The 22,258-nt window shown below is 38.7% G+C and overlaps 2 protein-coding genes across 5 annotated transcripts in view; one reads left to right on the forward strand and one right to left on the reverse strand.

Moving 5' to 3' along the window:
* The window catches only part of SCAMP1 (secretory carrier membrane protein 1), a 34,818-nt gene extending 24,290 nt beyond the window's left edge, over positions 1 to 10,528 (forward strand). For both annotated transcript variants that reach the window (XM_060280246.1, XM_035099897.2), the window contains 3 exons: positions 1,117 to 1,218; positions 2,648 to 2,765; positions 5,631 to 10,528. In XM_060280246.1, the coding sequence (XP_060136229.1) occupies positions 1,117 to 1,218; positions 2,648 to 2,765; positions 5,631 to 5,795 (385 nt within the window). In that variant the 3' untranslated portion in view covers positions 5,796 to 10,528. The remainder of the gene's footprint in view (positions 1 to 1,116; positions 1,219 to 2,647; positions 2,766 to 5,630) is intronic.
* Positions 10,529 to 11,626: 1,098 nt separating this feature from the next.
* Positions 11,627 to 22,258, reverse strand: part of LHFPL2 (LHFPL tetraspan subfamily member 2) — a 105,888-nt gene continuing 95,256 nt past the window's right edge. For all 3 annotated transcript variants that reach the window (XM_035099593.2, XM_035099592.2, XM_060280247.1), the window contains one exon: positions 11,627 to 16,955. In XM_035099593.2, the coding sequence (XP_034955484.1) occupies positions 16,699 to 16,955 (257 nt within the window). In that variant the 3' untranslated portion in view covers positions 11,627 to 16,698. The remainder of the gene's footprint in view (positions 16,956 to 22,258) is intronic.

The following is a 22,258-nucleotide window of genomic DNA, read 5'->3' on the forward strand; positions in this document are numbered from 1 at the left end:
ACGTAGCCGCTGTTTCTTATAATTAGTGTGATAGGTTAGCTAGATGTGTCCATGTTTTATTCCAAAACATAAATAGTGGTTCAGTTAGCACACAATGCTAAGTCAAACCATGGTTTAGTATGAACAGTTTCTCATAAGCAAGGCTTACTCTTTTTGTGTCTCTTAGACTAAATTAGACAAGCTGCTTGCTTTTTGGAGTCTACTGTTCTCAGAATTAGGCTTTCAAAAGCCATCTATTTTAAAATGTGGGGTGGGTGCAGTTAATATAATGCACTAGGCAGGGATAAGGAGAGGCTGTTTTGCCAGCATAATGAAACACAAGCTCACTCACTTACGAATTCTGGAGTTTAGGCAGCTCACACTTCTAAACTCTTCTTTTGCACATTTTAATCTCCTTTCCTCAGAACTCCATAATTGGACTCTGATCTGTTATCTCCCTTCCCTGGAAGAGAGTTGCTTTGCTATGTGCTAGTCCCTACTATTACTTGTTAAAACTTCCTCTTCATGCACCCAGTTTCCACGGAGATGGTATATACAGCCTCAGTGCCTGCACCTTGTTTTGTTGGCAAAACATTAATCTTTTTAGTCTTAAAGCTAAAAGCAACAAAGCAAGTCCCCCCCGCTAGCTGTGCAAGAAAACAAGTTAACAATCCTGAAATAAGTTAACTATCCATATCATCAAATAAGAAAAGATTGGAATTAAAAAGAGATGGAGAAACTCTTATTATATATCAGGCAGAACACTAAGGTCATTTTTGTTGCAGCCAGAGTTCACAGCACTTGCTAGAATGTTAGTAGATTTGCTTTGGGGGCGGGTTGTGGGGAGAGGATTGCTTCTCATACTTGACATTTCTTTAATTGTTGCTAAGCTTGTGGTTTTACATTATTGTAGTTTGATTGGATTATATTGATAGTTGGGGTATAGGAGGCAGCTCTGTTCCCATGGAGATCAGCTGTACTCATAAAAATTGTTTATTTGTAAAAGATATACAGTATGTATGGTTTTGTTTGTTGCTATTGATTTGCTTTCCTGGTAGAGATGTTAAACATAAACTTTGGAAATGTTTCTTAAATATTGTGAAAACACCTGACAATTTCCCCCCCTCCCTCTTTTAGGAGTGACAGTTCTTTCAGATTCTTCGTTTTCTTTTTTGTGTACATTTGTCAATTTGCTGTGCATGTACTTCAGGCTGCAGGATTCCAAGGATGGGGCAATTGGTAAGTGGCTTATTTTATCATTCAGTGGAGAGTGCAATAACAAGCCACCTTCACAAAGTTCAACAATGCACAGAGGAACATTTTGCATTTGAAAGTTTTATGGAGGATAAGCAGAACCATTATGCAATTGTTAATCAGCAGCAATTGGTCATCTAGCCAGCGACTGTGTACCAAAAAAGTCCATAACTGATTTGCACCAACGATGTATCATCCAAATGTCCATGGTGTGTAGATGACACTTAAGCCACATGCCTAGTCACAGCTGTATCTCGGCCAGAATAGTTGGACCACTGTCATCTACGTGCTGGTAATCTCCAGGCAATGTGCTCTATGTGGCTTACCCTTGAGGTTGGTATAAATACCTATGCAGGTTAGATACCTCCTACAGATCATCAGGTAGTCCATTCTGTATAACATAGGAATTGGGCCTTCAGTAGGGCAATACCTACCCTTTGGAACATCTTCCCATTACATGTCTGACAGGGTCCATCTCTATTGTCTATTCAACACCTATTTAAGATCTTCCTTATCTAACAAGGCTTTTTAGTGGAGACTTTTTCCCATTCTGTGTATGCATTGAACTTGAACTTGTTTTTATATGTGCTTTTATTGTTAAATCACTTCAGAATGTTTTATGGTATACAATTCATAAATTAAATAAACAATTTAAGAATTGTATAACAGAGTTTCAAATCCCAGTCCCAATGCACCTAGCTCCTGGGCATTCCAAGCACTTTGTCATCACAACTGGTCTGTCAGTTGTATGTAGATGAGTTATAACATGCCTGCCTGCTGAGCCCTCACTGCAAATTCAGAACAAAGTGGCCAGAGGCATCAAGAGCCCAGCCAATAACCAGGTGAGAGGTTGAGGAGGCACAGTTTATGTGCAAAAAACTAAGGTTGTTAAAGTGTATCTGGACTTGTCCATTAGGACACGTTTGTGCTGAGCGAATTATAATGTCCAACTGTCTGCTGAAGTTTCCACCTAGCATCTGTTAGATGCTTCCTGCTGATGTTTCGTTTTGACCTATTTGGTAGCAGCCAAAACAAAACTTAAAAAACAACAACACTTCTGTTCTTGAAAGGCAATGTGTGAAGAGATTTTGAAGGAAACTTTATCATACTGTATTTATCAAGGTTGCCAAACTTTCTGTATAATTAGAGAGAACAGTAGTTCCACAAGATTGTTCAAGGAATAGTGAAAAGTGAATTTCAAGATAATTCAGTAGTGAACTGCCTTACTGTTTCTAGAATCAACCTAAAATGCTTTCAAAACCTTAGTTGTGCTGGGTTCCCCAAATACTCCAGTAATTTCCTGTAAGGATTTTAGTGAAAGAAACAATAGCTATGGTATTTCAAGATGTATCATATTGGGGCATGTGTATGTTATTTACCTCTCTTTTATTATTTACCTTTCTCTTGTCTTTAGTGGATGGATTTCATCCCTCACTGGGCTCAATCTTAGTATTCCAGTAGGCATTATGATGATAATCATAGCAGCGCTTTTCACAGCATCTGCTGTCATCTCACTAGTAATGTTTAAAAAGGTACGTTTTCTGTGTTGAATCCATATTGTTGATAGAAGGCTTTGTGTTTGCACACATATGTTAATCAAAGGAGTCTGCTAACTTCTTTCTTAATTTATGTTAACTTGGGCAGATTGTCATGGATAGAAATGTCACAGAATCAAATTAGGAAATTGGATATTTTAATTGTTGCCAATTCATTTGAGTTGGAATGTGCTTGATTCCTCACTCCTCACCCCTCACCCTTGTTCTTTTCCAGCTGTAGAAGTCATCTTATTTTTATGGCTTTTGTGAAAAGAGCACATCAGGATCCTGGGGATTTCTCTCAGATAATATACTGGTATATCAAACAGTAAAATTTATGCTTCAGCGCCTTTCATTTTAATTCTACATAAAGTTCTGTCAGTGTAGGCCAGGTTTTCCCAGTCTGGTGCTCTCCCATCAGTGCTAGTCAGCATGGCCAGTGGTCAGATATGATGGAAGTAGTTGTCCAAAACATCTGGAAGGCACAAGGTTAGGGAAGGTTGCTGGGGTTTTTTGGGGGGGGGGATTAACATTTAGAAGCTGCAGAAAATATAATAATTAATTAATACCCTGCCCATCCGGCTGGGTTTCCCCAGCCACTTTGGATGGGTTCCCAACAGATTAAAAACAGAATAAAACATCAAACATTAAAAACTTTCCTAGTTTTTTATTTCCTTGACATCTGGTGGGAGGGCATTCCACAGGGCAGGCACCACCACCAAGAAGGCCCTCTGCCTGGTTCCCTTTAACTTCACTTCTCCCAGTGAGGGAACCACCAGAAGGCCCTCGGCGCTGGACGCTCCTTTAGATATACTGGGCCAAGGCCATTTAGGGCTTTAAAGGTCAGCACCAACACTTTGAATTGTGCTCGGAAACGTACTGGGAGCCAATGTAGGTCTTTCAGTACCTACATTGAAAGAAATGATGAGATGAAAATAAGGCAAGTTAGATGAGGGATATTTGGGTATTATAATTATTGAAACAGATGACAACACACACGTTGTTCTGATGTGCCATAAATTGTTAATAATAGCACAGGAGCTTTTTCAATGGAAGAAATGCATCAGTATGCCTTTGCATGCCCAAGTAGCTCATGGTATTTCATTTTGAAACTATAAAAAGTAGTGGCCATGAATGTTAGAGGAGGAACTAGAGTGAGCAAAGCATACCAGAGAGATGTATGGAGGCTACTAAACAGTCAAAAATCACCCATGGTATTCCTCACAAGTGTTGAGTTTTGAGCTCTCCACTCAGGCTGAACTGTCCAGCCATCTGTGAAATCATGTGTGGTGTTGTTTTTCTGTAACCACTAGGGGTCACACTTTATATCTTATGAATACCTGCTGTGGAGTTCAAATCATAGATGATACAATAAGCATGGTCAATAAAAATAATTCATAGAAAACCTTTTCAAGAATGTAGCTAGGTAGGATCTACTTACATCAGCATCTTTAAAGTAATTTGTCATATAAAAACAATTTAAGACAATTATGATTGATCTTTGCTTGCTATACATTCATCATAGCCTGTTAATATTAGGTCACATATTTCAAGAAGCTGACATAGCCTAGAGGAGGGTTGGTTTAAAAAACAAGAACCCCGGTGGAATGAAATGTTTTCCTTCTCTCTTACTTTAGATTACACTTATTATGGAGTATTAAAGAAGGGCAAAATATTTAGCCATTTGCTGGAAGGGGATATGAAATCTGTTTCTTATTAGGTAACAAATTTAAATATGTACATAGGAGGGCTTTGGAGCAGATACGAAGGCAGCAACTAAATCCCATTCTATTGTTTTCATTGGAGTACTGTATAGTCTTTTAAAATATATGTCTAGTGAGTTTTTCTCAGCCCTTCATTGAGTTTTATCTAGATCCTTACAGATTATTAGAAGTAATTTTGTATTTTGTTTTGTTTTTGTAAAAACAAAACAAAACAAGCGGATAAGAGGAGTAATCTGTTTCTTAAATGTGAGCTTAGTTAAAGAAGAACATTCTTCTACTCCTCATCAAAATATTCACTTACAAACAAGATGTTTCAATTACAATGAAATACTGATGGCTGCATTTGGAATTATTTTGCTTATATTTTTCATCTGATCATCTTGGCTCTGCATGGTTAGACGTGAAACAGGCAAAACTACCATAAATATTTCCCTTATTTTATAATTCATCAAAAGCTGTATAGCTTGTCAATAGTTTCTTTCTAGCCATAATAGCTTAAAGCTGCATCAAGTTTTGCATTCATGAAAAAGTCCTTGGTGCTTTAGAGGTCTACGATGTGGACACTGACAAGTAGCATACACACCAATTCCTGAACTTTAACTACATGCAACACAAAAATGGATTCATATCTCACGTTCTTTATAATTTGTAGTATCACTTATCCCTTCTGTGATATCATATCATGCTCTTCACAGTCTTTGCCAATGGCAGCCACTGACGGGAAGTGGAAGCAGGGAAGCATGCAATGTGATGGGTGTCTCAACCCTTAATAAGTGACATGTTACAGGGTTCTTGGGGGGCTTGCAGGAGGATTGCTGCTTTTAGCGACATTCCCATTTTGATCAGGTAATATGTAGTTATGCCCTTACATTCCTATTAGTGTGGATTAAAGAAGGGCAATATATTGAATCATTTGTTGTAGTATATGTAATTATTTCTCACTAGGAAACAAATACGTACACTGGAGGGCTTTGAAGCAAAGACATGCAAGGGAAATTTAACCAGTGATTTAATATCTTCAGAATTGCTGTTTTTGCTACAAATATGTTGGTGCCTAAAACTCTGCTAGGTGCTGTAGGCAAGATTTTTTCTTTTTGGAAAACACACCTCATCATTTCACTCTGGGCTTCTTCCACAGGTACATGGTCTCTACCGCACAACTGGAGCAAGTTTTGAGAAGGCCCAACAAGAATTTGCAACAGGGGTGATGTCCAACAAAACTGTACAAACTGCTGCAGCCAATGCTGCGTCAACAGCAGCAACTAGTGCTGCTCAAAATGCTTTCAAGGGTAACCAAATATAGCGAAAAGAAATGAAAAAATCACTACCATTTTCAGCTGTATTTTCTTTTTCAGTCACTTATAGTCCCTAAAGACTTGTGTTAAAAATGCACACAGCATGTATGTCTCTTCGGCTGTGCATGGGCTAAAACAGGAAAAGGTCCTTGTTCCATTACTTTGTACACTTATTTATTCAATCAAAGGTACTCCCTAGCTACTACTCTTAACTTAAAATGGTTCTATTATTCCTCATCTTTTTGGAGGCACGCTATATTTGGTGAAAATTTAAAACAGTGAATCTGAAATTGATATGGCAACTTCTGGCGTCAACTTAATGTTTTGTTTTTTTGCAAAGGTGGGGGGGTTCTTGTCAATAGCTGCCCCTGGAAACTTTCATTTTGACTTGAGACGAGCACTTTGGATTAACTCCTTCTATTCATAACTAGCTTCCCTATTTTCTTAAAGTAAGGAATGGGGCAACTGATGGTCTTGAATATGAAATTTTGGCTGCTGCTTTATAGCTTCAGCAGCTGTTGAAGGACAAATGTAAGCTTAAAATAAGTATGATAGATAATGTAAATTTCTTTCTTTTTTTAGGATAATAGGTCTTTTGATAAAAACCTGAGTTTGCATGAAACAGTTTTGACCATGCTGAGCTAGTGTTTTGGTCCAGAATTTGTCTCTACCACTATGGTCACAGTATTTGTTGGGATCTGTTTTCATGGCGTGTGGTCTTCCTACAGAAATTTTGGAGCACAGGTAGTCTCACCAAAATAATATGTGATGCAACAGGCAGTGAGAATTACGTTTCATGGAATCTGAGTGATTATATATGCTATTTTTAATTTCAGTATTCATGTCTTTGGAAAACATACTGCTAAAGAGAACCCATTAACCAATATTTAGAACACTCCCATAGCTAGTCCTTTTTGACCTGTGTTAAAATGCAGTGGAATTTTTGTTGTGCTTAAGGAGTCTGCCATTTTTTTAAGTGTGCACTTGTGTTTAACAATGGTACTAAATCTTTAGCCTTGTCAATCACTCTGTTTATTGCTTGTACAAACATCTGAATATACAGTATCTTATTGAAATCTTTAAAAACAACCATAGTCTCTAATCAGGCATTTAAAAATGGAATTTAATTATGTACTTGAATTCTTTTTAACATACTTCAGCCTTTATGTGTGATTTTTAATCTGAATAAATGCATTTTATAAAATGCCGATTGAGGATGAGTTTTCAGTGCAGTAATAATCAGCTACGTTTGTTACACAGAGGTTTTTTTGTTTTTAATTCATCTTGGTATCCTGAGTCGTAATCAGCTCTCATTTTAAGGTCAACACCCCACCCCACCCCACCCCGTTGACATTCTGAAGTATATGAATTATTGGATTGCAACTTGGAACATATCTTGGATTAACTTTTCAAATAGCATTCAACTGCTGTCATTAAAGACTCTTAATTCTTATATACTGCATAAAGGTGTTGCGATATAGGTCCTCATCTTAACGCACTCTGACCCAATATTTATTTGGGGAAAGTATTATTCAGCTGACCCACTGTTGTAAAACAGCATGGTCTAAAAGCTATGTCTGGGGTATATTCATATATCTCAAATTACAAACTTTACCTTAGATGAATAAACAGGATAAATTTGACAGCTTAATCACAACAGCAAATACTAGAAAATAGACTACGGTATATGGGAATTACATTTTGCAAACAGTTTTCTATACCGAACACAAAGGGCAAGTCATATCCTGGATGATGTGAGGAATTTGATGTATTTAGTCCTTGATTAGTAAAAGGGTTCTTAGCTTTCTTTAATGTACATTTTATTTCAATCCTTCATCCTACTTTAGCTGCCCTATAACATTTTTGTTGCTAATCCTTTAACTTGTATTTAGGGTGGGGGGGATGAATTTTATTTGCAGTTTAAAAATCAATAAATTGTTCTTGAATATTTTTTCCTCAGGGGATAAAGCAAAATAAAACTTGAAATAGATAAATGCAAGGCTAGTTTGCATAAGTCTTGTAGCTGTTTTGGTTCAAGAAAACATATGTTGATTTTAATGTGTACAATTTTACAGATCATCATCTAGAAAATTAACCACCAAGGTTAAATCAAAAGTAGCAGAGTGAATCTCAGAATTGTCTCCCAACTTCTGATTTTTAGTTTTTGGCAAAAGGCTGTTGTATGTTAAAATATTTAGCACCAGAATTAAAATATGTCGGTTAAAAATTAAATACCTATTATTTATGTCATTTTGTAGTATCCAGTTGTGGCTAGATCAAAATACAGAGTTTCAACACTGGAATGTCAGTACTCTTGGCTATAATTTTGGCATTGGAGTCTATTATCTGAGGGATATCTGTATATTTTGTAAATTCCTAACAATGCTTTGCCATCCTGATGAATGTCACGGTTCTGTACAAATGCACACAGATCCTCTGATGTTGCATGTCTGGGTAGTTCAAAGGTTCTACATATTTATTGTATTAACTCAGTGACATAGAATAAAAATGTTTCCTAATTGTTTGCTCTGTATAGTTTTAAAACTCAAGTAGGAAATTTTTGTAAAAGGCAAGCTAAAATGCAAGAGGGTTAATGTGTACAGAATGTATCACACATTTCTCCCCCCCCCCCCCAGCTCTAGTCATATGTAGTTACACAGAGGCAGAAATTACTTGGATTGGTTTTATTGCATTATGGATTGATTTCATTATTTCATATGTTGTAAGTCACCTTGATACATTACTTAAAAACTGATGTGTGACTGTGCGTTCAATCCAGATTCTGGCACTACTAGTCACATGTAACTATGCACAACTAGAGCTGGATCGGGGTTGTTTTTTTGTAATCTGTATATAAATTCTGTGATCTGCTGCAGTGGGAAAAATATGTCAATTACCAGAACAACAAATTGTTACAATTAGACCTGGGACTGGTTTAAAGAAGCACCCAGTAATAGTTGGTGTGTTTTGGTTTTGTGATGTAAATTGGAAACTTTAAAGAGAATGGTTTGTCGGTACTGACGAAATCTAGGAGTATTAAATTTTGTCTGGGAACTTGTTGGAAGTAAACTGAAACCTCTGAAAACAAACCTTTGCTGGTATTTTTTATATCCGGATCGCTTTGTCACTGCTGTGGCGGGTCAACTTCTCTACTGTGAGTCCTTTATGAATGTAGCAATAAAGTCTACGGATAGTGGCCACAATCCAAGAAAGTATATAACTAGATACAGCTGTGGGCCTTTTTTTCTTGGTTTCCACTTTTCAAAACCTGCCTTGTGTGCCACACAGCAAGCTACAACTAAATTGAAAGCCATGTTTGATATGCTTGGTTGGGTGCTATGGAAATTATGTAAAAGCCCTGATTGTGTCAGTTGTGTGACCAGAGGCTCTGTGTGCATACTAGAGAGACCTTATAAAGACAGAACTAACATCATCATCAATTCACGATACAATTCACAGTGACCTGTTATTCTGGTGTCTGCTATAACAGGTCACCGTGTATAACCGAGCAGCTACAAGTGGGTCACAAGTTTTATATGTGGGAAACATCTGGAATAAGCTGTACAGTTTATGGAATATTGTAGAGCTGGAACAGGTATAGAAGAGGGCAACCAAAGGGAACAAGGGGACTGGAGAAACTCCACTATAAGGAAAAGTTACAGTGTTTGGGACTTTGGGGGAGGGGGCAAATATAGGGGGACATTACAGAGGTTTATAAAATTATGCATCATGTGGAGAAAATAAGACCGCCCCCTCAATACTACCAGAAGCTGAGGTGATCCAATAAAGCAGAATGGTGGGAGAGTCAGAACAGATTGAAGCAGGTAGTCCTTCAGATGGCTGAGTTAGTGGAACTGACTCCCCAAAAGATATAGAGATGGCTACCAACTTGAATGGCTTTAAAAGGGAATTAGACAAATTCATGGGTAGAGCTGCTCACTGGAAGGACAGATCGTGAAGCTGAGGCTCCAATACTTTGGCCACCTCATGAGAAGAGAAGAATCCTTGGAAAAGACCCTGATGTTGGGAAAGATTGAGGGCACTAGGAGAAGGGGACAACAGAGGACGAGATGGTTGGACAGTATTCTCGAAGCTACGAACATGAGTTTGACCAAACTGCGGGAGGCAGTGGAAGACAGGAGTGCCTGGCGTGCTCTGGTCCATGGGGTCACGAAGAGTCGGACACGACTAAACGACTAAACATCAACAACAATGGATAGAGCTATCAGTAGCTACATAAGCCTGATGGTTTTGTAATGCCTCTAAATACCAGTTACAGGGAATCACAGGCATCTGGTTGGCCACTCTGAGAACAGGTTGCTGGACAGGATGCAGCAAGATGTGTTAATTGTTCAGTTACTCAATTTTTGCTCTTAACTGCTATAACTGTTGCTATAACTGCTGCATTCCACAAAGACAAGTAACATATAATGATTGGACAAAAGAACACCACAGTGACAACTAAGAGACTGGCTTGTACTAGTCTCAGGCTCCCATAAATATGTGAGGCTTCACCTCGTTTTTGTCTTTTGGAACTATCCAGCCATCTTCTCTGCAAAGAATTCTGTGCATGCTCCTAAACCCAAGACTACTCAAGCAGGTAATCCATATCAAAACTAAATTGAACTAAGCTAACATGTATCTAAACTAAATTCTTGCTTTTGTTTCAAGTATGTTTGATTTGGTGCCTTCGTTTTTCTTCCTCCCTCTCTCAAATAAACATTTTTTTAAATACTTTGGACATCTGGCTTCATTGGTTTTAAAAAATGAGTTTTCCTCACTAAAATCTTCCTCATGCATGACTGCTGAGATGTCTAGGGATATTTCACAAGGTTTTGTTCAAGTTCTTTGTTCACAGGTCTTTGGGAAAATAGATTGAATGCTTCTTTTGATATGCTTTCCCTAGAGCTGGGCTGAAGAGGCTCCTTGAGAGTATGTCTCCGAAACTCACTAAGCTCCTGGCCAAGGTTGTGCTAGGAGATGTACCATAGCCTAATTGGAGGGACGCAGGTAGCGCTGTGGGTTAAACAACAGAGCCTAGGGCTTACCGTCACCGATCAGAAGGTCGGCGGTTCGAATCCCTGCGACGGGGTGAGCTCCCGTTCCTCGGTCCCAGCTTCTGCCAACCTAGCAGTTCGAAAGCACCTCAAAGTGCAAGTAGATAAATAGGTACCGCTCCAAGTGGGAAGGTAAACGGCGTTTCCGTGTGCTGCTCTGGTTTGCCAGAAGCGGCTTTGTCATGCTGGCCACATGACCTGGAAGCTGTACGCCGGCTCCCTCGGCCAGTAACGCGAGATGAGCGCCACAACCCCAGAGTTGGTCATGACTGGACCTAATGGTCAGGGGTCCCTTTACTTTTACCTTTATTATTAGTAGCTACTAGACATGGTCTGCAATTTCACCCATTTTTCCTAATTGCACCAACAATTTTTAGTTCTCAGATGGGTACTGGAAAATACAACTGTTAAATGCCTCCAATTGATTGCCTTTGTTCTCTTTCTCTTTTGGTTCTCAATGGTTACAACCAACAGTACAACTATTCACTGGTACAAAGTTACCTGCTCTTCCTTTCACATTCAATCAGAAGCCAATGGCAATCTCATTCTTGTAGTTCCTCTCCTGTTGCATGGATAACGGCTTGTGTCTCTTTCAGGAATTACTAAGTAATTGGATTTATATTCCCCACCTTCTTCCAAGGAGCACTGGGTGGCAAACACATCAAAATTAATACAATTTAAATTTCTGAAAAATACAAATTAAACCAACCTTAAAAACAACAACCATATGCTCCCAAACTAATATCAGGCTTGTCAAAATCAGAAATGATTTCTCAGAAAACTTCAAGGGTTAATAACTGTTTATTAGGCAAAGAAATTACTATATCGTAGACAAATTAAATTAGCAATACAGCTCAACAACATCCTTTACTATGTTTAGCTGACTAGAGAGCTTCAAACATTCCTCTCGTTCCTTTTATGTTGATGAGCTTGCTAATTGCTAAACAATCCTTCACATTTAGGCTATAAATAAGTAGGCCTGGATTTCTCAGAGTTCAGGAGATGCTGGAAATCCATCATTCCAATTATTGTTAACCCCACCTTCATTCCAATGAGGGATTTTACAGGACATGGTTCACATCTGATAAATATGAAATAGAATTAGTGTAGCTGTATTTGCCTTTGACCCTTTCAACCTCTCTTTTTCCTTATTGCACATCTCACGCCATGTGTATCTTTTAATTTTTTACCCTCTGGAAAGCAGTGGCACATAATACAGTAAATGTTTACAAAAATGATTCAGCCGCAGCTATTTAAGAAATAAATTGTTTTTTTACACATTTTGAGCTGTTTAGAACACAGGTTTAAAACACAATTTCTTGAGTTAATATAACACACACTAAGAAGCATTCACATATATGTCATCTTGTGAAGGCAAAATACTTTATAAAAAAGGGGTTCTTGAAGTTTGTTTAGAGGTAAAACACAAAATCTTTCTTAAACCACAGGATGTAGTCTGGAAAACTTTCAAGATTCCTTGTACATAGATTTAAACCTTGTGACTGGCAATAAAGCTTCTATCCAAGGAAACACAAAGTTGTGTTGATAGCAATGGGTGTAAAAGTGACAAAACCAACCATGCTGTAAGTTTTCTTGGAATTAGGAAATATTTATTGGAATTCATGAAATATAAGTTTAAATGAAAACTAGGATATATTTCAACCATAAGAAAGATGCATTATGCCATGTAAGGAATGCCAATGTTTGGTTACTGATGTGCTTATTTGCAAAAGAATGGGCTGAAATATTTCAGTGGTTGAAATCTGAACTATGCCATTGGAAAAAAAATTTAAACTAGATTTTCCTTGAGTTCTCTCCCTCCTCCCACAATACTGTAATATATAGCCTCACATAAGGAATTGTGTCTGCATATTACTGAGATAGGACTTTCTGGAAAGCTCTCCAACAGAGAAAATGCTTGTCCCTTTAGAGCTTATTACAACAGCGTTTCTCAACCACTGTTCCACGGCACACTAGTGTGCCACGAGACGCTGGCTGGTGTGCCGCGACGTGCGGCGACGAGAAGGGCGATTTGCATTGTCACGTGCCCACCGGAAAGCAATATTTCTCCTCCTCTTTCCCAAAGCTCAGTGCAAACGAGCCTGGCGGCCGCCAATATTCAGCACTGACCCGCCAGAAAGCAATATTTGGCAAGTGTTTCTTACAGTCATAATTATAATATAGGGCGGCACAGAGTTAACTTTTTAAACTTTTTTAATGGTGGTGTGCCTCGTGATTTTTTTCACGGAACAAGTGTGTCGTGGCCCAAAAAAGGTTGAGAAACACTGTATTACAATACATGATGGGCAGGACTCAGCTCGTTTTTGACCATGGAACCATTCATACCTGTGTTTTATAGGTAAGCAACAAATACAAGTTCTTGCTAGGTGGTAGCACAGTAAAGCATCATCTTAGTAGGATGTAATGTTAAATACATTTAAACTTCCCAATTATGTGGTAATATTTCCCAGGGCCTAAGTTTCATAATGCACACACTTCTCCTAGGTATGCTTCCAGTCCATGTTATAGAAACTTCACTTAGCATTTATAGTCTGCAATTCTGTGGTTCATGTACATTAGAATGTAGAGTTTATAACTAGACCAAATGCCACTTCGAGTGTTGGTTAAAGCTGTATCTACCATACTGGATTTGGAAATATTAGCCATTGCACAACTAAAGAAATATTTTACCTTTTTAAATCATTGACTAAAACACATGGGATTGATCCATTGCTCAATCATGTGTGCATGTGATTTATTTTTACAAAGAGAAAAAGCTGCTGGTTTTAGATACATACCTGAGTCATAGGAAGTGTCTTAGAAGCATTCTCTTTATTACTTTCCAACAGGAGTAAAAATCTATTTGCAAAGAAGTTCTTGCCAACTGCAGCTTTTATGATTTTATTTTAACTGTTCAATTCAGGGGGGGGGACTCTCTTTTTTAAGATGACAATTTTTGCTTTAAACACTGCAGCACTACAGTGTATTGTCTAAAGTTGGCATGGCCATTTGTAACCCTTACTAAAAGGGCAGTTGGAAACGTGAGAGACCAAGTAAATAATGGTTTGTTACAGCAATGAATTCCTTAAAACATTTTTCAAGAGCCCCATATACTACTAATCTGTTCCATAAAATCTTTAATTTCAACTGTGAACACTCTCACTCTCTAGACACATTAATTTCTGATTTTGCCACTTCAATTCTAGACTGGAAGCTGTTTGTTTGAAATCCCATGATAGTTTCCCCAGAGAAAGTGATAGAAATCTTAGTGTTATCCCTCAATTACCTTCAAATGTTTGTATCTCAAAAAGCAGTATGGAGGTTAAGTGCAAGAGCAACTTAACAATAAATGGGGTTAGAGATGTGAAACAAATTATTGAATCAGCATCTTCTTCTTTTTAACAGCTTATGGCTCTTATCGCCAAACTGCCATTTGGGGAGAAGGAAATCTAAAGAGAAATTGTGAGAGCAATTGTATTTTTAAAAGGGGGAAACAGAATACATATTCTGACTTGGAGTAACTACACACCTGGATCACAGCCATAATAATTACAGCAATATTCATTGGGGGGGGGGCAGCTTCAGACATAAAAATTATCCATGTAAAATGTGCCAAGATCATATTCTGTGATAAAATTGACTGCCAAACAAATATTTCATTAGCCCTGTGTCCTTATTGAATATGCATTCTGATCTAAAAAGGTTAGCTCTAATTGAACCTCACTTTCAATCCAGAGGTTTTTCGCTGCTGCCAAAAAGTACCAAAAAGGAGAGCAAACTAAAGAACATCAGCATGGACATTAAGAGGGAGCCCTTTTAAACAGGAGAAGCCCACCATGTTCTAGAATGAGATGGTCTTCCTCAGACCTGTGCAGATTGTGACCTATCAAGCCAAGCATAGTCCACAACTATGTGTTTTGGTTACCAGGACCTTGCAAGCCTTCCTTTATGTGCTGCCTGCTTAAAGCTGCAAAAATGAACAAGGGTTGTTATGCATCTGGCAGAGACACAAAAGTAGGCTGCATTTGGCTTGGGTCGCAAGTAATCTACCACTTTGTAAATGATGGAACAATGTTTACAATATTTGGATTTTCAAGTTAGGTGAACCTGGTTGTTGTTGGTTGTTTTATAAGACCTTATCCTTAAGGTAGGAAGACTACTTAATGGTGTCCATCACGCTTCTAAAGTCTTAATGCATGTTGTATTATAATCATAATGTATTAATCATAAACTCTTTTATGCTCTTGTTAATGGGAATGTCCACAAGTTTTTGAACAGGAGAAATTGTGGAAGGAGTAGCAGCAGCTCTGACAAAGGAAAGCAAACTTTGTTGTTCAAGGTAATGTCTTAATCGGTACTGCTGGAACTGAACATATCAGCATAGTTGGTAATACCCCCACAAAATTTGTATGTACATAGTTGTTGCTCATTTTTGTAGTACTTACTATAGCAGTGGTTAAAGAAGCAGCAGCCATGCACAATAAACCTGAGTTAGAGGGGTAGATACATTCCTTGTTACTGGAAATTTCAATTTTCTTAATTTTAGAAGCTATGGTAGAAATAAGTGGTTATCATTAGTGGTTTTGATGTAAAATTTTAGTCTAGCTTCTTGGCCTCCAACTGCTGCAAGTTCTTCCCATCAAAAGGTAAAATATGAGAGATCAATGTTAATAAGGCTAATCTAATACATGAACATCTTAATATTAGCCATCAGTTAACCCGTCATTATGACAGCACCATGATATTTTGTTTTAATGGGTTTCAAAAATTCTTAGGCTTGTAGAAAAATTGCAGAAGTGTATGTATGCACTGTCTTGCAGAAAAAGATCACCTCTGGAAAAATCATTGAGCTGATTAAAATCACCAGCGTGCAATATAGCTGTAAAAAGATCTTTCAAAAGCATCAGACCTTAATAGAGTCTGTCCTTAGGTGGCTATTTTAGGCACATAATCTTGGGCAAGATGAACACAATGGCAGTCTGTACTAGGAATGGCAAGAAGCTGTTGGAGGTACCCTGTGGGCACCATTACTCTGCTTGCTACTGTCCTTGAAGGTGGATTAAGGTCTACACTTTCCACTAGGAGGTACACCTTTGCGGCCTAAGTACTACCATTACTAGTTCCTAAGACTTGCTTCACCTATCTACATTTATACAGCTAAATCAATCACATATTGCCAGTACTACCTGTGCTCCTGAGCCCAAAATAATTTAGCTTTCATTCTGGTGGCTGCTGTATACTGTACTTGTTCTGACTACAGCAACCTATTTCACATGTTTACTGGGCAAAGTATTGCTTACAAGCCCCAGCCTATGAAAATCCCTTCCTTGCAAGCTTCATTTGGAATCCCTGCATATTTCCTGTATCCAAGTTTTCCCCACGTGCTATTTCAACAAGATAAACTCTTCTAAATGCATCCCGAAGAAACTGCTGTGGGAATGGCACCAAGGTGGCATCTAAAACCTTTGAACTTGAAGCCTGGTTACATTATCTTTCTGTACATAGTGGAAACATATTGACTTGTATTCAGCAATATCCTTCCAAGGATTCCTCTGCAATCCTTCATAGTGGTGAACATACAAGAAGAACTAAGCATTTCCAAAATCATTAGGCACTGTTCATACAAACTGGAAGCCAACAGCTGTATGTTGTAGCATCCTTCCACTGCAGCCAGGTGCTGTGATGCTGACAAAGTAACATTTTCTTCTTATGCTGCTGATAGTCCTCCATGCCCATTAAGTGACACAATACTGCTTGAGTTCTAAAGGCTTTTGTGTGTGTCTTGGCACCAGTTCATTTAGGAGTCCATTTAGAAGCCAATTCTGCTGAGACATGTAAAGGTTCTCTTGAGTCATTAAAGGAGACAGATAAGACTTTTCCCTTCTTCAATTTCTTCCTGTACTTTGTCACTGGAGGTGGCAATTTCAGCTTGGGCGGAGAAGACTGCGCAGATGAATGTCAGAACAGTGCCACCAATTGCAGTGTAGAAAGCCCAGCCCAGAGAACAGTCACCAAGTTTATAAGCAGAAGCATAATGTCCACAATAGTCTATTGCCTTCTGACAACCCCAGCCAGCAGGGTATAAGATCAAGCCTAGAATAAGGAAGAGACCTACCAAGAAAAAGAAAGAGTAGTTAGAACAATAGTGCAAACACATCACTGTAAACCAAACTGGCACAAAAAGGAAGTATATCATGACAAAAGGGGAGAGGATTCAGTAACTACAATGCAGAATCACTTGGCCTGCAGGCTTAGAGACCGACAGGCAATGCCCTGTTTATAGTGCAACTGTGGGTTTGAGTTTGGCATCCTGAATGCTGCTATGCAGGAATACAAACCCAACAAGATGTGGCCAAATGGAGAATTATTATTATTACTAAATTTATTACTTGCCCTTCACCAGCTGATCCTAGGGTGGGTTATGGCAACATTAAATTCAGCATTAAAAACAGTTAAAACAAATACAGTCACATGTAAAATGAATCAAATGACAACACTGAAAAATATTTACAGATTAACTATATTCTGTAAATATGCTGCTATGCAGGAATACAAACCCAACAAGATGTGGCCAAATGGAGAATTATTATTATTACTAAATTTATTACTTGCCCTTCACCAGCTGATCCTAGGGTGGGTTATGGCAACATTAAATTCAGCATTAAAAACAGTTAAAACAAATACAGTCACATGTAAAATGAATCAAATGACAACACTGAAAAATATTTACAGATTAACTATATTCCTATTATTCCTCCCCATCTCCACCAAGGATGAAGTTTTTTCTAAGTTATAAATCACAGCCAGTATCAGTTTGTTTCTTAGTAAATCTTGAGGGCAGGAACAGCTGTGAGTGCTAGTTTCTGTCTCATTCACGGCAATTAAGATTGTACATGTTCCAGCACATTACTATTTCTTAATTATTGGGACAGAATGCCAGCCAGCTGTGAGAAACATCCCAGTATCCCACATTGCATAAAGCTGCACTTGGACATATGAGAAGGTTCAAAATGCATCAGACCCTGTATGTAAAGTCCTTTAACAAGCATTTCTTAAACAAAAAGGGAGAACCTGGATTATCTGTAGCCTTTTATCATTTGGTTGGTTGCAAAACCTCATATGTGAATTCTGTTCCAGTCTTAACATTAGGGATTTCTCTGTGTACTAAGTCAGGAACAGCCAAAAACATTGTGTAGTGAGTGTTCCTTGCCAGCATGCCTATGTCACTGAGACTATAAAGTATTGCTTCATCTTGGGCAGACCAGGATAAACTGGGCTTTCATCCTTCTGAGCCCACCAGCTGTGACAGACTAAACACCAGAAATCCCCTTCCTGATGTCATCAGAAGTTCCTTTGTCAGTGTGCTATACAGTATCATTTATCTGACTAGGAGATTTATTGACAGAGCATAAGTTTGAAAATTACGATTTTTAGCACCAAAATTTCATTTGAAATGGCTTTTATCTATCAAAATTTTATGCACATGTGTTAAAGGAAAACAAAACTCGAGCATAACCTCTGAGGGTGTATGTGCACACCAAACAACCTTGGTGAACTGACCCCAAAACTTGACTTCCTTGAGGAAATGAGATGATGATTAAACCTGTGGTATAGCTATATCCTGGCTTGCCGTTTACCAGGGACCTGTCAGCTTTGGGGAAAGGATGTCTGTGCATTTTATCACATTTTTCACCTAAAATTAGTTAACACTGCACAGATTACTTCTTAAAATGTAGGCTATGTGCTCATAGTCAGAATCTTTTTTACAAATTGGCTTCTGTTGTCATTAATTCTGCTTTATATGCATTTATCAGACAACTGAGTAAATAAGATTTAAACGCTTAAATGTCTGCTAGCAAATACCACAAGATACTACTGTGTGGTACATTAACTTATTAGCACAGACTTATCAAACAGGTGTGTCCAGGCATCCATTCTATCTGTAAATCAAATAATTCACTAAAGATAAATTTTAAGCAGCCAGTTTCCCCCCTTCTCCCTCTTTATATCTGCCACTCAATTAGTATGTCTCTATAATTTAACTGAAGAACATGAAATTACAAATCCTTCAATCCTTAAGTATTGCGGTATCCCCCTACTTACTATTTAATGATCCCTGTGCAAGTCTTGTACTGTGCAAATGTAGGGAAGAAATGGAGTAGCTAATTAATTTGGTGCCTTTAATTGGACTTTCAGAGGCTAGAGGTAGCTTTGGAGAGAATGTTCAATTTAAGTTTTGTGGAGGTACATCTGGAGGGGCACCTCCACTTTCTAAGTGCTTAGCTAAAAAGGATTAGCTAAAAAAAAGTTAATGCAGAGAGACACAATCTATCTCTCCAAAAACAGAAAGGAAAAAGAGAAGTATATTGTGCTCTAGACACAAATTGACTTAGAAAATTAATAAAAAGAAGTTGTCCATATAATTTTGAAGGGAGTTCAGTAGCAAGAGCTAGGTTCTAGTTTAGGTAGCTAATTGTCATGTGCCTTTTTATTTTGGTTTCAAAGGTTTTATTTGGAACTCCAGGAATGTAACAAGAACTGTGGTTATTGGATACGTCTAAGGAAACCTTATATGCAGGGCTTGAAGGCAACAATCCTCTTCAATTGTTTGGCCCTAACATCTGGTATTCAGATATGCACTGCGTCTAAACACTGAAGTTTCACTTAGCTATCAGGGCTAATAGCCACTGAACATAAGGAACAACATCACTGTTGAAAGCCAAGAACCCAAATAAAGTTCAGTACTAAAATTCATCAACGTCACACATAACTCTGACTGCCTTGCACTGGATCTGAGCAATGCCAGACCAGCAGCAGTGGCAGTTTTGCAATAACATAAAGCAGATCCCCCTGGTCTGATCTTGGAAACAACTCCTTCAGAGAGTATGGTTACCCAACTGTTTGTTTGGATAAGCCAGAAGCATGATATTTAGTTCTGACAGTCTCTTGTACAGTTGTTCTGCCACATTAAACAGCAGAGTATACTGGCAAAGCTGAATGTTGTCTGCAAATCCAGAAACGATCCCCTTGCATTTCCTACTGAAACAAAGGAGTGTTTGCCTGTCAAAAATGCCTCTGAAGAAAGCAGAAATTGGCCAAATGCATAGCTGCCAAGTTATCCCTTATTTTAAGGGATTTTCCCTTATGCTGAATAGGCTTCCTCGCGAGAAAAGGGAAAACTTGGCAGCTATGCAAATGAGATCAACGGAGCGTCAGTGCTTTTGACAAGCAAGGACCATGCTGCATTATTAAAACGAAGGGAAAACATAGAAAACAGCTGAGAAAGTATTTTGTCTGTTTTCTTGTCATTTAATTGTAGAACTGGAAGGAACTTTAATGGTCATTTAGTCCAATCCCCTGCAATGCCTAGCAGTTCGAAAGCATGTCAAAGTGCAAGTAGATAATAGGTACCGCTCCATCGGGAAGGTAAATGACGTTTCCGTGCACTGCTCTGGTTTCGCCAGAAGCGGCTTAGTCATGCTGGCCACATGACCCGGAAAAACTGTCTGTGGACAAACGTCGGCTCCCTCGGCCAGTAAAGGGAGATGAGTGCCACAAACCCAGAGTCATTTGCGACTGGACTTAACTGTCAGGGGTCCTTTACCTTTTTTTACCTGCAATGCAGGACTCCAATTAAAGCATCCATAACAGATGCCCATCCAATTTCTGCCTAAAAAACCTCCAATGAAGGAGAGCCCACCATTTCCCAAGGGAATCCATTCAATGTCATAGACAAGATACTGTATTTGGATGGACCCAACTATACATGTGACACACCCATTCCTAAAAATGCAAACTTGATATAGATAGCTACCTGTATTTAAATGCAGTAACTGTCACCCCAATCCTAGAATTCAGCTACCGGTAGATTGGTAAAGAAAAAGCATGCGTTGTGTATGCAATATAACATTGTGCCACCAGATGGCGATGTGGAGTCCCGTTTTTTTCTACCTGTTTTTCCTGTTTAAATTTACAGTTATATCTCGGGTTGAGTACACTGCAGGTTGCATACTTTCGGCTTAAGAACGCGGCGGACCCGGAAGTGTTTACTTCCGGGTTCCGCTGCGTGCGCATGTGCAGAAGCGTTCTGCATGCTTCGCACATGGGCAGAAGTGCTCTATCGGAACTTTGCACATGTGCTGAAGCACCGCTCAGGCTGCATACTTTTTGGGGTGCAAATGGCACCCCGAAACGGATTGAGTACGCAACCCGAGGTACCACTGTACAATGGTTTAAACTGCGGCCCTCCAGATGTTTTGGCCTACAACTCCCATGATCCCTAGCTAACAGGACCAGTGGTCAGGGATGATGGAATTGGGAATTCTAGTCCAAAACATCTGGAGGGCCGAAGTTTGGGGGTGCCTGGTCTAGATCCAGCCCTAGATTTCAGCAACTTATTGGAAATATTCAGCTTCCTGAATTAATACTTATAAAAGACAAACTAGCCAAAGAAAATGACAAAATGTGTTGGAAGGATCTGAAACTAAAAGCCGCAAGGACTTGTTGGCAACACCAGGGTTTTTCCAGACTCTTTCCTAATTCAGTTGCACTTTACAAAAACTGTACTGAAATTGGGTTCTTGTTTCACCAACCCGAAAAACACCACATATAGCGAGTCATGGGCAGCACGAAAGTCATATGATTAATCTGTTATTCTTTCCTTTGCATGTATACTAGCAATTTTCAAATAGTTATCAGGTCTATCAAAAAGGATATCAATAATGCTGGAACAGTTTGCTGCAAAGAGCTTAATCACAGCTATCTTCTATCTTTTGCTAACAGATTTTTGACAGAAAAGACCTTTATCCTCTCTCCTCATTCAAATATTTTTAAAAAGGCAATCCACTGATGATTTATAGTGCAATCTTAGAAAAAAACCACAAGTATGCCCCATTTTGTTCAATGATACTTATTTCCAGGCACATGCATATAGGATTGCAGGTTCAACTGAAGCTAAATGTTATTTAAATCAATGGTATTTTCTTGTGAGTAAATGTAGTCAGGATTGCAATGTTAGCCCACAGATGAAGACAAGGAAAGAAGAAAAGACACTTCACAAACCTTGGCGTACACTGTCTTCATGACCATCACCTATACAGTGGTACCTCAGGTGAAGAACTTAATTTGTTTTGGAGGTCCGTTCTTAACCCAAAACTGTTCTTAACTTGAAGCACCACTTTAGCTAATGAGGCCTCCCGCTGCCGCTGCGCCACCGCCACACAATTTCTGTTCTCATCCTGAAGCAAAGTTCTTAACCCGAGGTACTATTTCTGGGTTAGTGGAGTCTGTAACCTGAATCGTCTATAACCTGAATCGTCTGTAACCCGAGGTACCACTGTACAAGTTCAGTCTTGCTCAGACTAAAAATGAAAATCACATGCAAAGTGTGTTGCCAAAAGGTTAGGGCAGCTGCT

Source organism: Zootoca vivipara, chromosome 11, assembly GCF_963506605.1.
Source record: "Zootoca vivipara chromosome 11, rZooViv1.1, whole genome shotgun sequence".
Lineage (NCBI taxonomy): Eukaryota > Metazoa > Chordata > Lepidosauria > Squamata > Lacertidae > Zootoca > Zootoca vivipara.